Raw genomic sequence first — 21,537 nt, 5'->3', positions numbered from 1 at the left:
GGCTTGAGACCTCCTAGTTAGTTGCCTACATTTGAAAACACTGACCACAGTTGCCATTGGCTGCAGTGAGATTTTGAAGATGAGAGCTGGCATGGGCTGGGATTTTAAAAAGCATCTTAAATGACTCAGGTGTACTATTCCTGTTGACTTTCTCTTGACAGTGAAAGTCATGTAGGTGCTTTTGATAATCCCACCCAGGAGCCATACAGCTCAGTATGGGATGGAGTGGTGCCCAGTGCCAGCACAGCACTAACCCTCTGCTCAGCTGGAAAGATGGATTTTTTAATTATTTTAAATACTACTGTGGTTGACTCCAAAATACCATGAGTGAACTTCACCCACAGAGAAAACACAACCCTATGGCTGCAATGATGACCATTAGAAGTCATGAGGTGGTCACAGGTTCCAAGGGCACAAGTCATGGAAGTAAACCAGAAATACCAAGTCACCCATAACTAAGAGCAAAGAGAAACAGCCTAGTCTTAAGTCAGTCAAGGATTTTAAACAATACAACATTTCTGATTAGTTAAAAAGGTATTTATTCTGCTTGTAAACTCAGTGCAAATATATACAGATGACAAATGAGGAAGTGTTTATGAAAGGCAGAGGATTCTGGAAATGTTGATTTCAAATTGAAAGACAGCAGCAGAACCCAGCATGGATGACCTGTGATTATTCACAGCAGTTGACGTGAATACCCTTTCCCCCTCTTAATAATCAATGATTTGCAAATACAGTACCATCACTTGCACTGTATTAATGCAGTAATTTAGGGAATTAAGGAATGCAATATCTGGCAGTTGACAAGATTGTGTTTTTTTGGAAAATATATAACCTCAGTATTTTCATGAGCTGTTCAGCCCCAGGAGTACCTTGGGCTTCCTAGTTCATGCACTAAAAGTTTTTAGGAGTTGCACTGTACTTTTCAACTTTTGGTCAAATCATTTATTGTTAATGAGGCAAACAAAATCTCTGCAGAGGCAGGAAATGGCTGTTTCCTGTACAAGTACAAACACCTGTTGGTTTATTTATACTTCAATTTGTTTTTAAAATCAAGCCGCTAATTATTGTACCTCAATTAGACATGTAAAATGTAAAAGAATACCAGCATCTGACTGTGACTCAACTCATTAAATGAAGATCATCTGCCATAAAACCCATTTGTGAGCTCTCAATGAGAATCACCTCAGATTTGTTTTCACTGCTCTGCATTGCAGGGAAAAACAACAGTGTAAACTGTTTGATCAACAGAAGAGTTGAATATTTACAGGGATACTCTCTTCTTCAGGAATGTAAATCACTATTGGCCAAAATGAGAATGTTTTAGACATTTATACTGTGCTACTAAAAATACAGGATTTAATCTAGCAACAGTTAAAGAATCACATGGCTGAGTTTATGATCCAATTAAAGCATGAAGGTCAGTTTGCTCCACAGTACACGCTATCATCATCAAATAAAATCACTTTGCAAAACGGACGGCAGAAGTAATTTCAAATGAAAAAGTTACATTCAGATGTGTTGGACGTTCCACATGGTAAGGTTGGAAGTCAAGTAGCAAGCAGGCCAGCACATTTATGTTCCAGTCAGCATGCCCTGTGCAAATCAATTCTCAAGTATAAAGGTGTAAGTCTGACTACATGCACAGCCTTCCTAAGTCCTAGAATTCAAGGCTAAAAGTCTTTAATGGACCCTGTTCTAAAAGGATTTTAACATTAGGTTGCATAAGAACTGATTTACTAATAGCAACACTTCCAGTGTAACTGAATAATATTTCTTAAAAGCCCAACTATTTCTCTGTACATAGTTATTTCTATAAAAAGCCAAAAGGTGCATGTACATTGATATCCAGTAGAAAGGGTACATAATATTAAAGTGCATTGCCCAGTTCAAGAAAACAGTAACACAGTCTCTATGGTATTTGAGATATGCTGACAAATGCCAAAAAGAATAAACTGCAGGTGGGAAAACATTAAGACAGACATGGTGATTTAGAGCTCTTTAAAAGGCAATTATTTGAGCAGACAATAAGGAATTTTCATATAGAGCCAAGGCGCACATAACAAAATACACAAGAATCAAAGCCTTCGAAAATGCTTCCATGATGAAGCAAGGGCCACGTACTGTCAATTAACCGCCACATTGTTAAACTTCTGTCTATGATCGCATTCAAATATATCACTGGGCAACACAAGGCAGTGATGGTTACCTGCAAAATCTAGGTTCCTACATCCAGGTTTTACCAGCTGTTCAGTTTGGTGAACCTGAAATCCTATTCTTGTGGAAGAACTATAAAATAAATGTTTGGCTCCTGATTACTTGACAAGTCATGTGATAATTCAGCTGTTTTCTATTGCTTAACTCCATTGGAATCATCGTTAATAATTAGATTGCATATGCAAACAACAGTAACATGACTGGCTCAGAGGTCAATTACAAGATGTTTTTGAATTCATTCTATGTCCAATCAAACCACATACACAAAGTTCTGTTACCTGGCTGGCTGGATCACAGGACTATCCTTTTTCACTAGCCATCTAACATTATCTCCCCGTTAGACTGGGAGGGAGTAGTTTTAGATACTAGAGTGATCGTCACTATAGAAACCCTAGAAGAAGGAAGTTAGAATAGATGAAGAAAGCAAACTGTTATACTAGAAATCCATAGCCATAGCAGAAAAATTTCTAAATATTACAAATGAAGATATTAAGATTAAATTTGTAAAGGTGCCTCAATCTAGCCTCTATTTTTGGGTCAAAAACTACTAGCATTTTAGGCATTTCTTTACCTAATTTGTATGCATCATTGACTTTGGGCACAGTAACAATATTTGTATTACAGTAGTGCCCAGAGGTCCCATTGAGGATTGAGGCCAGTTAAGCTATGCAATGTACACACACACATAGGAAGACTTAGTCTCTGCCCCTGAACAAGTAGAAACTGGGTCTTTAAAAATATGTCTTTTTGAATGAATGTAGCAATATATACTGTATGCTGACTTCATGTTTAATAAGCTCCAAGAATTCTCAGGGTAAATATTGATATCTGTGTCAGTCAATATTTATCTCTTGGGTTAGTTCCCTACATGTTCACCTATCCAAGAGTCAATACTTGCTTAATATCTCATAAAGTGTGTACAAGGTATCTTCAATTATCTGGAGAATTTGCAACATTAGCAATTCAATATCGAGTTCCAATCTTATTTCACTCTTCCAAGAGCTTAAATCTGATTTGGAGCACACCATTCACACAGCCCTCAGAACAGCGTATACTTCAGAGACAGGCAAAAAGAATGAGCAGCATTTTTACTGGTAAAGTAATATGGAAAGTCTTAGTGCTGAAAGGCAGCATATTCCATGATAAAAGAGGGCAGATTCAGGAGAGCTCCAGATTTTAAGTTTTGGAACATGCAAATATTCCTATTTCTAATAGAACATTGCTGAAAATATCTGACATTTTTGTGAAGTTACAGCTAATTGGAGCCACCCTAAGGTAATGGACTAGAAGAGATCTATTTGTTACAAGCAGAGCTGGGGCAAGTGTTCATTACAAAACCTGAAATCCTTTCTAGAAACTCACCTGGCTTTATATTTCATTACAAACTCAAGTGAAAAAAGCTTTGTAGAAAGGTTTCCTGAGTCCACTGAATCATTTTGGAGCACCCAGGACAATTCTTACAATTCTGAATCAAAAGCATGAAAAAATTACAATTTCACCTGAGTTTTGCTTTGAGATTGTAGTTCTGTTGGAACGTGCAACTTTAAGGAAATCTCAGAAAATGTGAACCACACATGAATAGAAACTAAAGGAAAAGTTTCAGCGTCACACTGTGAAATGAAGCCACCCTGCTGCACACAGCTCTGGTTACAAGGTTTGTATAGGACACAGATGAAAAAAGCTAGAACTTAGAATGGTGAAGAAGGTAATTTTCTTAGGTTTCAGTGATAAAAATCAAAACATAAGATGATGCAACCAGTTATTCAAATTCTGGCTATTTGAATCAGAGTTGTGTAATGTTCTGCAGAGTTTAAAGATTAGTTATAGTCAGCAAAGTGACTATGTTGACACCTTCTTACACAACCAATCTGCTGATTTTAGTGACTGAGGCCTTGCCTACCAAAATCAATCTAATCTGCTCTTAAAACCTCAAAAAACAAGGATTCCATAATCTCCCTTGGAAGACTATTCCAGAGCTTAACTATGCTTATAGTTCGAATTTTTTTCTTAATATCTAACCTAAATCTCCCTTACTGCAGATTAGGCTCATTACTTCCTGTCCTACCTTCAGTTGCCATGGAGAACAATTGTTCACCATCCTCTTTTAACAACCTTTTACATATTTGAAGACTTATCAGGTCCCCCCAGCGACCACCCCCAAGTCTTCTTTTCTCAAGACTAAACACATCCAGTTTTTTTAGCCTTTCCCCATACGTCAGGTTTTCTAAAGCTTTTATAATTTTTGTTGCTCTCCTCTGGACTCTCTCTAATTTGTCCACATCTTTCTTAAAGTGTGGTGCCCTGAACTGGACATAGTACTGGACTTGGCCTCTCCAGTGCCAAGTAGAGCATGACAGTTAGCTCCCATATCTTACATATGACACTCCTATTAATAACAATAAATGATAGTGAAACAGGAAAACATCCATGCAGGAATTTCATTAATAAATTTGGGCTATTAGTAGGTGATCTAAGTACATGTTGTTGATGCGGGTGTATTTCTAAATCCACCAAGCGTACCCATTCGTCACTTATTTTACGAGAGTGAATACGTACTCTACACGATGGCAGTTTAGTTGACATGGGGTTGTTGTTTTGAGTCCTAATATCATTAAAAGCCTTGACAAGGTTCATAGTTGTTCAAAGAATGCTAGGGATATGACAGAAGCCAACTAAAGCAAATGGAATTACAGCTAAAAAAAACCAACTAAAAGGTGTTAAGTGAATGTCAAGGACAATTAAATTTTGTCCCTTGCTTTGGTGGGTGGAAGGGCCTGGGGATGCTGTCGAACCAGCAAGTTGAGCCTCTGAAGGGCAGGAGAATCACCTATTATTCTGCACACTGCCCTCACTGTTCATTGCTGGGACAGGGAGTACTGGAGAGACAGACACAGCCTCAAGCAGAGAAAGGGACGGGAAGTGTCTACACAAAGGTGTTGCACAGATTTAAGTAGAAACAGACGTAGTTAATGTCTGTTGTAGACGAGCCCTGAGTCAGCTTCACTTCCAGATTTTTTGTGCTGTAAAATCTAGAGTTTCAACCACTGAAGGGGATTGTTTCTGATTAAAAAAAACTGTTTTCACTGGACTTTAAAAATGTACATTTCCATTGGTCTGAGGTTTTACAAGAGCCTGTTTTTACTAAATTTTGGGCCAAATTTAAGTTCTCTCTACTTATCTAAACATCCCCATGTATCAGAGTGTCTAACAGATGCTGTCCCTTTAAATACTGTACTCGCAATTTCTTTATTTTACTTATGGCTGCTGTCAGATACCTTTTAACTTTAAAAAAAAAAGTAATTAGTGCTAAGTACTACTGACCACCACTTGCTGATGAGGTATCACGCAATAATAGGGCTGAGATGCAAACTATTTTGACACTAAAATTGTTCCCAGCTTGTTTGGTTTGAATTCCTATAAGATAGTAACATTTTTTTTTCCTTCTGATGGACAAGATAACGTAAGTTTTGTAGCTATTCTTGGCACTAAGACAATTCTCTATATAAAGCATTTCTAGTAGAGTATGCTGCAAGGCAAAGTGGATTTGTGCCAGCAAGTTGAATGCAGCTTGTTGGGTTGAAATGACTGACATACAGATCAGTAGTTATTGATGTGTAACTAGCAACAAAATACCACTCAATGGTATCCCCTTTTCTTGCTGATCACTTCTGTACCACTTCCTACTGAATTAGGAAGGTGTTAGGTCAAACATTAATTAAGCCAAGTGCATATTATTTTATTTACAGCTCTTTTATGAGCCCTGCTTCTATTGCATGTTAAATGTGCCAAAATATTTAGTTTGCTTGCAGCTACCACTCTCGTGGTTTGTAAAACTTTAAGCGTGAACTAGCAAACTATATCTAAACACCAAGTATTAAACTTCATCCGTCTGCAAAGGAAAATGTAGTTATATTGTCTTTCAAAAGTTTACTACACTGGCACTACACTCAACCTTAGCCTGAAGGGCAAAAAGACTCATGGCCCATTTTTAATGAAGTCTAATATGGACATTTTGGTGAGGTCAGCCAAATCATTTTTATTTTGTAGGTGCCTATGAAGAAAACTATGCTGGCATTTGCATGCTTTTGAGATTATAATTGGACAAATCTCAGGGGTTCTTTAAAGTTACTCATTTACCAGCCCCTGAGAACTGCATGAAGTCCTGTCCAAAGGCACTGAATAATGTACTTTAAAAACACACGTTGCCAAACTGACCCCAATCAAAGGGGTGTAAAAAGTGCCATGTTTAATTTGCACAAAATAAAGCAGGTAGTAGCTATCTTTTGAAAGATATAAAAGATGGGGCTCTATCCATCTCTACCCTTAATATGGAGATGCAGTCTGCACAGAGTCCAGGTAGAGGAAGGATAGCACTGTGGTTACAGCAGTGTCCTGGGACTTAGGAGATCTATTTATTTTAGCAAATGCATATCTCAAAAGGCCTTCCACTTGGATTTGGGAAACATAATGATTAAGTTAAAAAATGCTACAAATATTTACTATAAATTAATCTTAAGAAAATAAAAGATTTATAAAACATAGTTTTTATACATGGCTTTTCAAGCAAATATGTACACTGTATATTCCACCACTTAGGAATTTAGTCATTCCTGGGCATTTCCTTCCCTCTTGCCTAATAATTTCACCTTTACACTCTGAATCTGTTCTACTGCAGATTAGCTGATCAAATGTGATTATGTTACCAATTCCTATTGAAGTTCTCGTCTTTCATAGCTTTCACTAGCCAGTCCCTTTCCTTCTCCTCGTCTGAGTCACTCTCATCACTAGGATCTGCAGCCAGGAGACGAGAATAATTAATTTTTTTCTGCCGAGGCAACTTAGACTGGACAATCAGGAACAAGATTAACCACAGTGCCAAACTTATAGAGCATGCCCTGTACAGAACTGCCAAGCCAAAGTTGCTCACAACAAATCCCCCTGCAAAGCTTCCCACGGTAGCTCCACAACCATATGAGAGGCCCTGGAGGACAATGTGCAGAGCTCTCTCCGTCCCAGGACTGGCTACATCGTCAACCAACGTATTAACTGCCCACCATAAGGCACCGTTGCTGAAGGCACACAACATCTGAATAGGCAGTACTGACCACGCATTCCACAGGAACGAATAGTACAGAAGCTGTGCTGAAAGGCAGCTTAAACTCAGTGCAACAGTACCACTACTTGAGAGAGCCCTTAGTAACTTGCTTTTGAAGATATAAAGCAGAATTTCGGCAATCAGTCCAATAGCCACCGAGAGACCCATGTATAATTCACTACTGCCTCGGTCCTGCATTTGCCAGAAGAGAAAATTCTGCACAGTAGATCCAATGACTCCTGTAAGGAAGACGGTGACAGCAGAGAGAATTGTTCGGCCATCACTTCCAATGAGGTTCAGAGCTTTGACAGTTTTGTTCACATGCTCTGTTTTCTTGGAAACATGGATAGGAAGAAAGACACTGATGAGCAATGTGAGTGTGATCAGTACAGCATAGCCATAGAAGTGCACAGAGAGACGAGAGATTTTAGCACTGAGGAAGCAGTTCAACTGATCCACAAATATGGTGATACTGCAGGCTCCTCCAGATGCACCCAAATAACTCCAAACCCAAAGCTTCCCATATCTGTCAGTTGCGTCAACAAAGTCAAGATATTCATAAAGGCTGTCATCAACCATCCATTCGAGAGGAGCAGCCAACAGCTCCCAAAACACAACAGCACCTAGCACCATGAGAAAAATCTGGTGCTCACGGTCAAGAAAGCTAATATCTTGTAGGAGCTCAAAGTTGACATCCCGAACTTTCTCAGAGTGACTCGACAGATTCTCAAAAACATAAGCAGCTCGACCAGCAGGGTGAGGGTTTGTTTGAAATAAAGAAAATTCAGTACTTCCACCAATAGAAAGGTTTTTCTCAGGGTTACCATTCACATTCAGCAGCTCAACGTCTGGAGTTTTGGTTTCCTTCTCAAGCCTACGGATTTGTGTTTCATTTGAAGCGAGTGTCTCAAGTTCTTGTATCATCTGGTTAATTGCATTCATAGAAGCTATCTTGCCAGAAGGCCTATTATGGTAATGGTCTGCAGTTGTGCCCACTTCACCAGTTCTTTCACCATTCTTCTTTTGTGCATCCATAAAGGTAAACAATTCTTGGAAAGCTGAACTTGTTAGCGGTGGCTTTCCACTCATCACCAAAACATTTGTAGCTGTTCTTAGTGTTTCTGCAGATACCATTTCTTTATTGGTAACAGTATTGGGATTTACAGCACTCAGATTGTTCAGACTCATGTCAGGCACCTTTACTGCATTCAATAAGCTACTTGATTGCTGGCTTATATTACAATATTTGTACATGACATCCTTGCTCAAGGGTGGGACAAGTGTAAGCAGCAAACCGGTTCCCACTGAACACAGCAATGATCCAGTAATGAGAACTTTCCTTTTACTGTGGCTCTTTGCAAAGTAGGAGCATAGTGGAGCCCAGAGAGATGATATCAAGTGCTTAATTCCTATGATAATACCTACTAAAGGGGCTGTCAACCCCAGCTGCCGGAAGTAAAGAGTTAAAAATGGAATGACACAGGCGTTTCCTGCACTGTAAAGAAAATGGAAGAGGCTGGCAACAGCCAGCGCTTTGTTAACATCCCACTGTTTATTTGTACTCATGGCTTCAGTTGCATGCTTTTCGAATGGGACCTGAAAAGGAAGAAGACACAAAAACAAACCCTTTTGAGTATTTCAAAAATAATAAGTTAGAAGAGAAACAGGCTTTTTAGAAAGTGTCAAATATTTCACTACTTATAAGCCTGGCAGTTCAAATGCCAAGCTCTGAAATGTTTAAATTGAAAAGTTTAAAAATGAAGTGAGCTCACAAAAAGAGGTTTGACTCATAGACTTTAAGGTCAGAAGGGACCATTGTGATCAACTAGCTCTAGTCTGACCTCCTGCACATTGCAGGCCACAGAATCTCCCCCCTCCCCCATGTAATAGACCCCTAGCGTCTGGCTGAGTTACTGAAGTCCTCAAATCATAGTTTAAAGACTTCAGGTTACAGACATAAGAGATATTAGTCCAAATGAAAAGGCTGAACATAAGAACAGTCATACTGGGTCCATCTAGCCCAGTATCCTGTCGACCAACAGTGGCCAATGCCAGGAGCTTCAGAGGTGAACAAATAAAACAGGCAACCATCGAGTGAGCCATCCCCTCATCCACTCCCCGCTTCTGGGGGTCAGAGGCTAGGGACACCCAGAGCATGGGGCTGTATCCATGACCATCTTATCCAATAGTTGGGCCCCACCAAATCCACAACTGTGAAAAATGAGTCACGGACCATGAAATCAAATCTCCTCCGTAAAATCTAGCTATTGGAGGGGAGAGGCAGGGCTGGGGACACCCCAGCCAGGGACTCCTACCAGGCTCTAGCTGCTAGTCCCAGCAAGGCTGCGGAGGGACAGGATTTCCTCTTCCCCTGCACAGCTGCTCTCGGGGGGAGATCAGACCCAGCTCTGGGTACCTCCCCCAGCTGCAGGAAACTCCATGGTGCTAGCCTTCAGAACCCAGCTCTGAAGGAAACGCACAAGTGAGGGTGGCAATCCAGTGACCCTACCCTACAACAGCTTTGTGACCCCCTATGGCCCCCTTTTGGGTCAGGATCCCAATGGTTACAACACAGTGGAATTTCAGATGTAAACATCTGAAGCTATGGAATTTACTGATTTTAAAATCCTAGGACTATGAAATTGACCAAAATGGACCTTGAATTTGGTAAGGCCCTAATAGCCACTGATGGACCTGTCCTCCATGAACTTATCTAATTCTTTTTTTAATCCCATTGTAGTTTTGGCCTTCACAACCTCCCCTGGCAAGCAGTTTCACTGGTTGACTGTGCGTTGTGTGAAGAAGAAACTGCTTTTGTTAGTTAGTTAGTTACAAACCTGCTGCCTATTAATTTCATTGGGTGACTCCTGGTCCTTGTGGTACGTGAAGGAATAAATAATACTTCCTTATTCACTTTCTCCACATCATTCAAGATTTTATAAACCTCTATCATATCCCCCCTTGGTTGTCTCTTTTCCAAGCTGAAAGTCCCAGTCTTTTTAATCTCTCCGTATATGGAAGTGGTTCCATATACTTAAATCATTTCTGTTGCCCTTCTATGTACCTTTTCCAATTCTAACAAAACAAATCGTAACAAAACAGCACAAAGTTCAGATACTGTCCCCATTCCTCAGTTTATTGTAATAGAGCTAAAAGACACTTAAGAAATGCTATCATCATATCTAGTATTTGTGATCTAGCCAGTTTTGCAGCTACACTTTTGAAAAACTCCACTAACTGTACTTTGTTCTACATCAATGAGGAGGAAAATCATCTCAAATTCATTGTATTTTGTTCCAGAAGCACTTTTCAAACTGTTTATAGATTTATGATACCTGGTGCTCCATGTAAACTCTGAAATTTCCTTTAACAAATCCTCACCGTACACACATTTGAATTTTCCTAAAAAAGGAGACAACATATTTCTGTAGCTCTGCTGGGGATTAGATGCATCTGGAAATGTTTTAAATTCTCCACACCCAGCAGCTAGCAGGGCAGAATGATACTGTAGAAGGAGGTATACTTAGATTTCAGAGTACAGAGAATTATTAACATAGTATATACTATTTGTTTAACAATGACAGCATGAAGGTTTCCAAGACAAAATGGTAAATGAATGGCACAAAGACTCTGTACTGGTAAGTGATAAGAATGCATGTGAGTAAGCAACTTACACAATATTTCTGTGGTGCTGGGATCAGGAAGCAGTGTGTGAATCTGGTCACACTTACATCACTGTGAATCAGAAATAATTCCATTAATCAAAGAGTTATACAGTTGTGTGCAAAAGAGAGACCAGACTCGGGCCCAGACGTACTCCAAGACTATTGCTGCTGGATACTGGGAACACAAGTCCCTAATCAGTTTCCTGTTCTAAGGAGAATTATACAGGGATATGGCACACAGGTAAGCACCGGACCAGGGCTCCCTACGGAGGCTGGGGGATCATAGAATCATAGAATATCAGGGTTGGAAGGGACCTCGGGAGGTCATCTAGTCCAACCTCCTGCTCAAAGCAGGACCAATCCCCAACTAAATCATCCCAGCCAGGGCTTTGTCAAGCCTGACCTTAAAAACTTCTAAGGAAGGAGATTCCACCACCTCCCTAGGTAACACATTCCAGTGTTTCACCACCCTCCTAGTGAAAAAGTTTTTCCTAATATCCAACCTAAACCTGCCCCACTGCAACTTGAGACCATTACTCCTTGTTCTGTCATCTGCTACCACTGAGAACAGTCTAGATCCATCCTCTTTGGAACCCCCTTTCAGGTAGTTGAAAGCAGCTATCAAATCCCCCCTCATTCTTCTCTTCCGCAGACTAAATAATCCCAGTTCCCTCAGCCTCTTCTCATAAGTCATGTGTTCCAGTCGCCTAATCATTTTTGTTGCCCTCCGCTGGACTCTTTCCAATTTTTCCACATCCTTCTTGTAGTGTGGGGCCCAAAACTGGACACAGTACTCCAGATGAAGCCTCAGCAATGTCAAATAGAGTGGAACGATCACACCCCTCGATCTGCTGGCAATGCCCCTACTTATACAGCCCAAAATGCCATTGGCCTTCTTGGCAACAAGGGCACACTGTTGACTCATATCCAGCTTCTCGTCCACTGTAACCCCTACGTCCTTTTCTGCAGAACTGCTGCCCAGCCATTCGGTCCCTAGTCAGTAGCGGTGCATGGGATTCTTCCGTCCTAAGTGCAGGACTCTGCACTTGTCCTTGTTGAACCTCATCAGATTTCTTTTGGCCCAATCCTCCAATTTGTCTAGGTCCCTCAGTATCCTATCCCTACCCTCCAGCGTATCTAGCTCTCCTCCCAGTTTAGTGTCATCTGCAAACTTGCTGAGGGTGCAATCCACACCATCCTCCAGATCATTAATGAAGATATTGAATAAAACCGGCCCCAGGACCAACCCTTGGGACACTCCACTTGATACTGGCTGCCAACTAGACATGGAGCCATTGATCACTACCCGTTGAGCCCGACAATCTAGCCAACTTTCTATCCACTTTATAGTCCATTCATCCAGCCCATACTTCTTTAACTTGCTGGCAAGAATACTGTGGGAGACCGTGTCAAAAGCTTTGCTAAAGTCAAGGAACAACACGTCCACTGCTTTCCCCTCATCCACAGAGCCAGTTATCTCGTCATAGAAGGCAATCAGATTAGTCAGGCATGACTTGCCCTTGGTGAATCCATGCTGACTGTTCCTGATCACTTTCCTCTCCTCTAAGTGCTTCAGAATTGATTCCTTGAGGACCTGCTAGGTCATCTAGTCCAACCCCCTGCTCAAAGCAGGACCAATCCCCAATTTTTTCCCCCAATCCCTAAATGGTCCCCTCAAGGATTGAACTCACAGCCCTGCGTTTAGCAGGCCAATGCTCAAACCACTGAGCTACCCCGCCCCCCGAAAAAAAAAATCCGCAGCCACATGCAGACCGACCCCCCGACCACGCCCCAGCCCTTTCCGCCCTCCCCTCGCAGAGCGTGGGGTGGGAGTCCGGGTGGGTGGAGGTGGGAAGAGGCAAGACGGGCCCCGGCCTTTCAGCCCCAACGCAGAGAGGGAGGCAGGGTAGCTCCTCTCCGTCCTGGGCTTCCCATGGACCGGGGGGGGTTGGGGCGGAGGGGCTGGCATGGGGGTACCAAGGGGGGCATGAGCATCCTCAGACATCCTTCCCTCCTCGGCGGTCCCCCTTCCGCCCTCCCCAGGGCCCCCTCATGGGCATCCATGGGCCGCCTCAAGCCACACAAGTCTTTGAACCACCACCTTCCACGGGCCGTGAGGCTCGCGGAGAGCACTAGATACCTGGCTCCTGGGTGAGGGAAACGGTTCCAATCCCTCTGGGGCGTCCCCTGCCACCGCTTCCAGCCTACGGGGTAGGCAGGCGAGTGACGGACGGCACGCGGAGTGGTGCCCGGCACCCGCCAACCAGCTCCGCATTACCTCGGGGGGCCATCGTCCCAGAAGGTGCACTGGGAAGCTGCTGCCAAGGCCTCGCCCCACTCCCAGGGATCCGGGGTTTCCCTCTGTTCCCACCGTGCCTGGGAGGCAGACGTAACTGGGGCCACCGCCGTTTTTGCGTCCACTCCACATGCACCATCCCGGCCGCACACCCCACATCGAGCTCCCTGTCCAGTGTTGGTCGCCCACGGCCCGGTCCCCGTCATTCCCCACACGCCGAAGCGGTGTGGAGGACTGTCCCAGCGACTGGGGGCAGACCGCACGGGCGGACAGCATCTCCGAGAGGGCGGGCGGCTCGGGTATGCGCACGGAGGGGATGGTGCGACAGTGGCCCGGCAGCGGACCAGCACGGATGGAGGAGACCCTCTCCGCCGACCTCAGCCCCGGCCCCTCCCAGCTGCCTGGGAGGGGGGCACAGAGCAAGTGCAGAGGGGGCGCCCGGCCCTCCCCACGCCCAGGACCCTGCCGCCGGGGTCCCATCCTGCACACGGGGAGGCATCCGAGGCCTCGGTCGTCAAGCTGCGACGCCGTCGGGGGACCCCGAACCTCTCTGGAGCCGGATCTCTGGAGGTTTCTAAGAACAGGTTGGACAAACACCATCAGGGATGGTCCAGGGTCACTAGGTCCGGCTCGGCGGGGGGGGGGGGGCTAGACGAGATGACTTCTCGAGGCCCCCTCCAACCCCCCATTCCTGGTTGTAAGATGCGGAGCGATGGCGGCTCTTCCACCCACCCATGGGGTAGGGCAGGGGCACCACGGCTGCCCCCCATGTCCCTGCTCTGCAGGGACAAATGCCCATCGTCAACCCGGCCACTGGGCCACCAGGGAGAGCCCCGCCAGCCAGCCAGAGCCACCAGGGGCCTACTCTGGGCTAGGAACAGGGGGCCCTGCCAGCCAGGTCCCACGGGTGGGGGTGGGGGCGGGGGCTCCCCCCACGGCTCCTCATCCGTGGGCGACCTCCCCTCCCGCCGGGCAGGCACCTGGAGACCAGCCCCCCGCCCCTGGTCCTGTACCTGGGGGTTGGTGCCTCACGCGCTGCGCCGTAGGGGCTCACCCCGGCCACGCACTGCGCACGCGTCACCTGCGCGGGCGTGGCCCCGCCTCCTGCACCTGCGGAGGGCGGGCCCTCGCTCGCGCCCCTCCCGACACCTACCCAGGGGCCGGGCTCGGCTGCCGCCCGACCCCACGGACCACGCGCGGCGGCCTCGGCAGCGAGGGGGCTGCTGCTAGGAGACGGCCAGCGACGATCGAGCGGCCCTGCTCCCGCGGGCTAGAGGGGCCGGCAGCGGGAGGGGCAGGGGGAGAGCGAACTGCCCCCTGCTGGAGGGGAGAGCGAACTGCAGCCCGGACCCGCCCGACTCCTTCTGCCCTCCCCCTCTTCTGCCCCACTTCCCCCTCAGGCCTTTCCCCCCTCACATCATTTCTCGCCCTTCCTCCACAGGACCTTCCCCTCCCTATCACATTGCCCATCCCCCTTCCCTTCCCCCGCAGGCCCTTCCCCCCTCACACCACCCCTCGCCCTTCCCTTACCTTCCCCCACAGGACCTTCCCCTGCCCATCACATCACCCTTCCCCCTTCTCCTCCTTCCCCCCACACACCACTCTTCCCCTCTTCCCTTCCCCCCTCACATCACCCCTCCTCCTTCCCCCACAGGCCCTTCCCATCACATCACCCCTCCCCTTTCCTTTTCCCTTCCCCTCCCCCACAGGACTTTCCCCTCCCCCTCCCATCACCCTTCCCCTCCCCATCACATCACCCCTTCAGCCACAGCCCTTCCCCTCCCACCTCCCCGCCCTTCTCTCAGTCCAGCTGAGGCCTGGCAGAGGATGGGGTGTTGCAGGCCATCACCACCACCCCCCCTCCAAGACAGTTCAGAGGATGGTGTTTGCCCCTCTCTCTCTGCTGGGCCACCTGTGTTAGGACCAAGGGCAAGCACCAAGGGCAGGAGTGGTGCCACTGCCAGGCCAGTAGTAGCATTAACCCCCTTTGAACTGGGACTGTCCCACTGGCTTCAAGCAGGGGCAAGGCCAGGATCTAGCCTGGCCTATGCTAAGGGATGACAGGGAACCATACCAAGCACCGGGGAGAGCAGCAGGCACCCACCTCTGGGGTATGGCAGGGTAGCCTGAGTGATGATAGGCCCAGTGGTCACTTGCAGCCTTTGTGTGGGGTCAGCAGGTGGCCCCTGTCCACGGGTGGAGATGACAGGCTCACCAGTGCAGTGTGGCCGGTGCTAAAAGTGGGATGCCTGTCAAAATCTAGGAGCAGCAGCTTTGGTAAGATAGTGCTTACAATGCAACCCTCAGCAACCTGGCTCAGTTAAAAACATTTTTTTTGCTGGGTTTGTCACCCTTTATGCCCCTTCCCTCCTATTCTACACACATATTAAGCACTGAGCGTGGCCTCTTCAGAGACAGCAGCTTTGTGTACTCCACAGAGACAACAGGTCCGAGCACTCACTGAGACCTTGTGATCCATACTATATGTTTAATAAATGAGGGTAGCCCATAGGTGATAGCACGCAGTAGACCATCACGTGCAAGAACCCGCTGTCTCTGCATGGATCAACATGTATTCTTGCATAGTGGGACCTCTAGCGACTGTAGATTCTACTTCTGTGTTAAAGAAAAGGGGCATCTCTGTAGGGCCCTTTCTACAGCTTTGATGACTATAGGTTAGCCACCCCTACAATAGACAAACCCATCATTTTAGACAAGCAACGCTGGGGGGAGACCCTGCTAATCTTACTTATTTACCTCCTTATCTTTTGATCTCTCCATTTTCCCATTGCTAGAATTTAGCTCTAGTAAATTATATTCTTGTTTAGCAGCACGTGACCAAAATCTGGGATTCTAGTGGCATTAGGCTGTCTTTGGTTTGGGAACATTTTCTCTAGAGCTGGTCAAAATTGTTCATTTTCTAAATGAAAAATTTTGACCCTTTTTTTGCTTTTTAATTTTATCATTTAAGACGAAAAGTTGATTTTCAAAAACAAGATTGAATCTGAATTTTTTAACAATACTTATAATTTTCTGATCAGCTTGTTTTGAGGCTGTATTTGGCTGGCTTGCTGGATAAGGCCCAGGACTGGTCGGAAAACTGGGTGGCCTTTGGCAAGTCACTTAATCTTTCCATGCCTCAGTTTCCTGAACTGTATAAATGGGGATAATGACACCTATTCAACACAGTTAAACACATTAAGATCTTATTTGAAGCAGTGCAAATAGCGATGCCTATAGTTAAAGGTGGTTTGAAGCATTTCATTATAAAACCCTGTTTTCCGTTGCTTATAACTTCGCCCAACCTTAACCATTTAGCTGAAATTGTGAGCTGACTTTTTCCATGCTAGCTGTCTGCCTAAGGCTGAAGATTTTTTGGAAATTTTTAGCAAAAATAGTTCTCCTATTTCTCAGAAAGAATTTAGGGAAAAGTATTATTTTGCCCATGTTGAAAAATTCTGAAAACTATTTTGCTGAGAAATCCTAATGCTTCTATTCTTTGGAGCAGGGAGATGAAATTTGTCCAGAGGGTCATCTTGGTGTCAGGGGGATGTTCCTTTTGCTGTCCCCCTGAAAAAACGCCCAAGTTTGGCAAGAAGCACACATGCACAAACATGTTCCAACAAGCAATTTTTTTTCCTTTGGAACTTGAACTGAGTCACATATGCTGTGCGTGTTCATGTCAAGGCCAAAAACCCTAAAACCCTACATTTTATCTGTTGTGTGAATATGAACAAAACTATTCTGCTAGCTCCTACAAGCCTGATTCTGTTCTCACAGGATTTACATTTCCCCTCTCGCTCACCTTTTCACAAAACCATTGTAAAGTTCCAACACCCTCGGTTTGCTTTAGGTTCTATACTAGTCCTCTCCTCCACAGAGCCTGAGATGCTTTGACACAGATATGTCTGCTGTACACAGCAATCACAAACGGAGATTGCTGAACAGAACACAAAGTTCATCAGCTATAGGCCAGGGATTCTAATCCTATAACAAGGCAGACTGGGCTTTGATTTTACCTGACTCCCTGAAAATCTCTCACACTCTCAATCTCCTCCCCTCCTGGATGAGGATCAAAAAACCCACAAAAGCCAGTATTGCTTTGGCCAACAGAGGGTAATTCTGAAATCAAATTAAATACTTGGCTTAGGATAATTGTGGAAATGATGTCACAGGTTGGCTGGATGTGCAGCAAACCTATTTCAGCTTGAAGGTGTGGGCGGTGGGCTTCCATCAGAGCCACTTACCCCTCTACACACTGATTCACGACTCACCCCCACCCCCACACACAGTGTTTGCAATGTAAAGAAATCTCAGATAAATGGAATTATAATAAATTTCACCCAAAGACACTTGTATCTTTTTTTTTATTTATTTAAGAGTGTATTTGCAACCCTGGAAAATACTTTTCATACAGGAGTCTTATTTTTGCTACTATACATTGCATATTAAGAAAGTGATCTTGCATTTTTACAGTGCTTTCCATCCAATTGGACCCCTAAGTGCTTTGCATATTGTGCTGTTTACACAAAACTGTATTTGCAATAGTAACTTTATCCGCTATTGAAATGCACCTACCTCTAGGATAGAATTTCAGCTACTGTTAAAAACCACAAAGCAACACAATCTAGCTGTTTAAGACAGGAAACAAGGAATAGCCTGTCCAATTGAAATTACAGAGGGAATTAAGACAGACAGAATATGGCTACTCCAAACTGAAATTTGACCAGCATACCAGGTTTAGTACTATGGAATTTTCAATTATCACAAAGAGTCACAGAACAGCATTCTGTAACAGCTTGCCGGTGGTTTGGACCAGCACTGACTCGGAGGGAAGTACCTGTCATCTTCTTAAAAAGAAAAACCACAAAAATCACACACCATCCCTCATCATTGAATTGCAGCTTAGAACCCATCAGAATTGATTGAGTTGGAAATGAGGCTGTGGTGGCATTACACTTTCACTCGTTTTGAGAGACCATTATTAGCTTCTGTTCTCTTTAGGTCTTATACTGAGCTCATCACCATAGTATTTAACTGTTCTAAGGTGCCTGTTGAATGGATAGGCGCAAAATTGTCTGATTTGGGTGGTGTATGTACGTAGCAAGTTCAGGCAGCTTCCCTGAAATAGGAAGGAGAGTTCTGGCTGAGTAGGAGGAAGCTGAGCATCATTTCAGTGGGAGTATTAAATATTGATGGGTTTTTTTTTAACATTGATGTCACTGATTTATTTAAGGAGCTGTGCAGTATGCTGCTGGTGATAAATCTTTCAGAGGCCAACCTCATCCAGCTGTAACCGTGTTCTGGATCTGCAAAGTCTTTTACTACATATATTTCTGCTGTTAAGTCCAGTTCACATGTGGAATGTCACAGCTGATGGAAAACATGGGGAAGGCTTGAATTCTCCACCTCCGCTGTGAAAATGTTCTACACAATCATTTGTATTGCCTTGTGTAATTTCTAACATGACTGCCTCAGTGATTAGCTTCTCTCAGGAGTGAGGCTTTTTGGGGCAGGATGTTCTATGAGAAAGAGATGATTCTTTCATATGTTGTTTAATAATTCACAGTTGATGAGCCTGTGCTTTTTGTCTTTCAACCAACCAAATCTGCCCTGTCTTAAAGAAGGCGCAGGTAGTTTTTATGAAATAATTACAGAAGGAATATTCAGATTCCAGACTAATTGTTCTGATGGACAGCAGGGGATCCTGCTCGTGGGAGGTGAAATAAAAATCACAATACTGATGTAACTGTTCTATTTATTGAATAATCCACTCGGAATGAACAACAAGGAGTACTTGTGGCACCTTAGAGACTAACAAATTTATTTGGGCATAAGCTTTCGTGGGCTAAAACCCACTTCATCAGATGCATGGAGTAGAAAATACAGTAGGCAGGTATATATACACAGCACATGAAAAGATGGGAGTTACCTTACCAAGTGGGGGGTCAGTGCTAACAAGACAATTCAATTAAAGTGAAAGTGGGCTATTCTCAACAGTAGAATACCCAAGGGAGGAAAAAATCACTTTTGTAGTGTTAATGAGGCCAATGTAATCAGTGTGGCCCATTTCAAACAGTTGATAAGAAGGTGTGAGTAACAGTAGTGGGAGACGTCAAGAATTATAACATTAAAAAACCAGTCGGAGAACACTTCAATCTGCCCGGACACTCAATAGCAGACTTAAAAGTGGCAATTCTTCAACAAAAAACACATCAAAAACAGACTCCAACGAGAAACTGCAGAACTGGAATTAATTTGCAAACTGGACACCATCAAATTAGGCCTGAATAAAGACTGGGAGCAGATGGGTCACTGCAAAAACTTATTTCCCCATACTAATTTCCCCCTACTGTTACTCACACCTTCTTATCAACTGTTTGAAATGGGCCACACTGATTACATTGGCCTCATTAACACTACAAAAGTGATTTTTCCTCCCTTGGTATTCTACTGTTGAGAATAGCCCACTTCCACTTTAACTGAATTGTCTTGTTAGCACTGACCTCCCACTTGGTAAGGCAACTCCCATCTTTTCACGTACTGTGTATATATATTCTGCCTACTGTATTTTCCACTCCATGCATCTGATGAAGTGGGTTTTAGCCCACAAAAGCTTATGCCCAAAATAAATTTGTTAGTGTCTAAGGTGCCACAAGGACTCCTCGTTGTTTTTGCTGACACAGACTAACATGGCTACCACTCTGAAACCTGTCACCACTCTGAATGGTGGATATCAGGTTTCAAGATGCAGTGTGGAGGTGCTGACTCATCCTGGAAGCCAGACAAAATAGGGTTAATCTTCCTCTCCAGTGGTGAGCATGGTATAAAGTTCTAAGCAGATAGGTAGGAGTATAAAAGGCTATTTCCCTCCAGCTAGAATGAAGGAATGATAGGAACTCTTGCTAGGTGAAACTCTAGGATCAGCCATCTCAAGCAGTAATGCACTGAGAGTTTTATGTTTGTAAGTACAATCCTGCCTCAGGGCTTTATTACATATCTGGTCCATTAACCAAGTGTGTGTGTTCACCATTTGTTCCTGCTCACCCTCCAGTAATCTGGTCAGATTCCCATCTGCTACTAGAAGACAAGTAGTTGCAATAGCTAGGATTACGCTCTACAATGAGCCTTGCAACAGTCATCCATGCCTTTGTCACCATGCAATGTGCTCCATGTTGGTCTTCACCTTAACACTGCCTGGAAACTGAAGTTGGTTCAGAAGGCAGCATCTTGCTTGCTAAGCAGAGTATATTGCCATGAGCATCTATGGTACTGTTGCTCCAGGATCTGCACTGGCTGGCTGTGGTTTCCAGGCAAAATTTAACCTATAACCCCCTGAATGGATTAGGAGTAAAGGTGGTCAATAATCTTCTGACAGAACAGTTTTCCATTAGAAAATGCTGATTCAACAGAATCAAAATATTTTGTGGGAATGTATTAATTTCATTAACATTTTTAATGGGAAATTATCAATATGTGTCATTTCTAAAAAAGTGAAAGTGACAAGGTCAAAGTGAAGTATTTTCAGTAAGGAGCTCGCTGTCTCTCACACGTCCCTAACACACACACACTGTCTCTCACACACAGACTGGCTCTTACACTCACATACACTCTGCCTCTCACAAGTCAGTCTCCCAACACAGATTGTCACAAACACACACACACAGAGTCTCACACTTCCCGACACACTATCACACAGTCCCCCAACACACAGTCCCCCACACACACTGGCTCTCTCTCTCTCTCTCTCACACACACACACACACGTGTATTATTGTTGGTACTTCCTGTCAAAATGCTTGTGGTAAGCCAGGAGTGGATAGGGGCTGCAAGAGGGCCGTGGGCTCTGGCAAGATGCAGCCCCCCTGTGACAGTGCAAAGCCTGCCTTGAGCCACTCCGTCTGCTGTGTATAAAGCTCGGTGTGTGTCAACAATGGGGGAGGGGGAGAATTTTGGGGGTCCCCGGGCGGGGGTGGTGGCTGTGCCCCCTCAACACACTGGGGCAGTGGCGCCAGCTGGGGACTGCCTTCAGCGAAGCATAGGGGCACCAGTGTAATAATACTGTATAGGGCCCCATAAATCCCAAGGATGGCCCTGTTCAGTATATTTTGTTTAGTGAAAAATGCTGAGATTGGCGATTTGGAACAAAACAAAATTTTGAAATCTCAGCATTTCCCTCAGGACAGAAGTTCCATTTTTCATCCACTGTTAATTAGGAGCTATGTACCTGAGAGTCGTTTCTTTCTGCAGTGTTACCACAGTTG

The 21,537-nt window shown here is 44.5% G+C and overlaps 1 protein-coding gene across 2 annotated transcripts; it reads right to left on the bottom strand.

The window, feature by feature from the left end:
• Positions 1-551: 551 nt before the first annotated feature.
• MFSD6L (major facilitator superfamily domain containing 6 like) lies at positions 552-14,338 on the bottom strand. Of its 2 annotated transcripts, XM_074971472.1 has the most exons (3): positions 14,287-14,319; positions 10,987-11,047; positions 552-8,908 (listed from the first exon to the last, which is right to left on the bottom strand). In XM_074971472.1, the coding sequence occupies exon 3, from the start codon at positions 8,876-8,878 to the stop codon at positions 6,917-6,919; it is 1,962 nt and encodes a 653-aa protein (XP_074827573.1). In that variant the 5' UTR covers positions 8,879-8,908; positions 10,987-11,047; positions 14,287-14,319; the 3' UTR covers positions 552-6,916. The 2 variants fall into 2 exon arrangements, with proteins under 2 accessions (XP_074827573.1, XP_074827572.1); XM_074971471.1 differs by lacking the exon at positions 10,987-11,047 and having other exon boundaries at positions 14,287-14,338.
• Positions 14,339-21,537: the final 7,199 nt, after the last annotated feature.

The sequence above is a fragment of the Natator depressus genome, chromosome 14 (genome assembly GCF_965152275.1).
Source record: "Natator depressus isolate rNatDep1 chromosome 14, rNatDep2.hap1, whole genome shotgun sequence".
Classification (NCBI taxonomy): domain Eukaryota; kingdom Metazoa; phylum Chordata; order Testudines; family Cheloniidae; genus Natator; species Natator depressus.
Note: the sequence above shows the minus strand (reverse complement) of the source record. Positions and strands in the feature narration are given on the sequence as shown.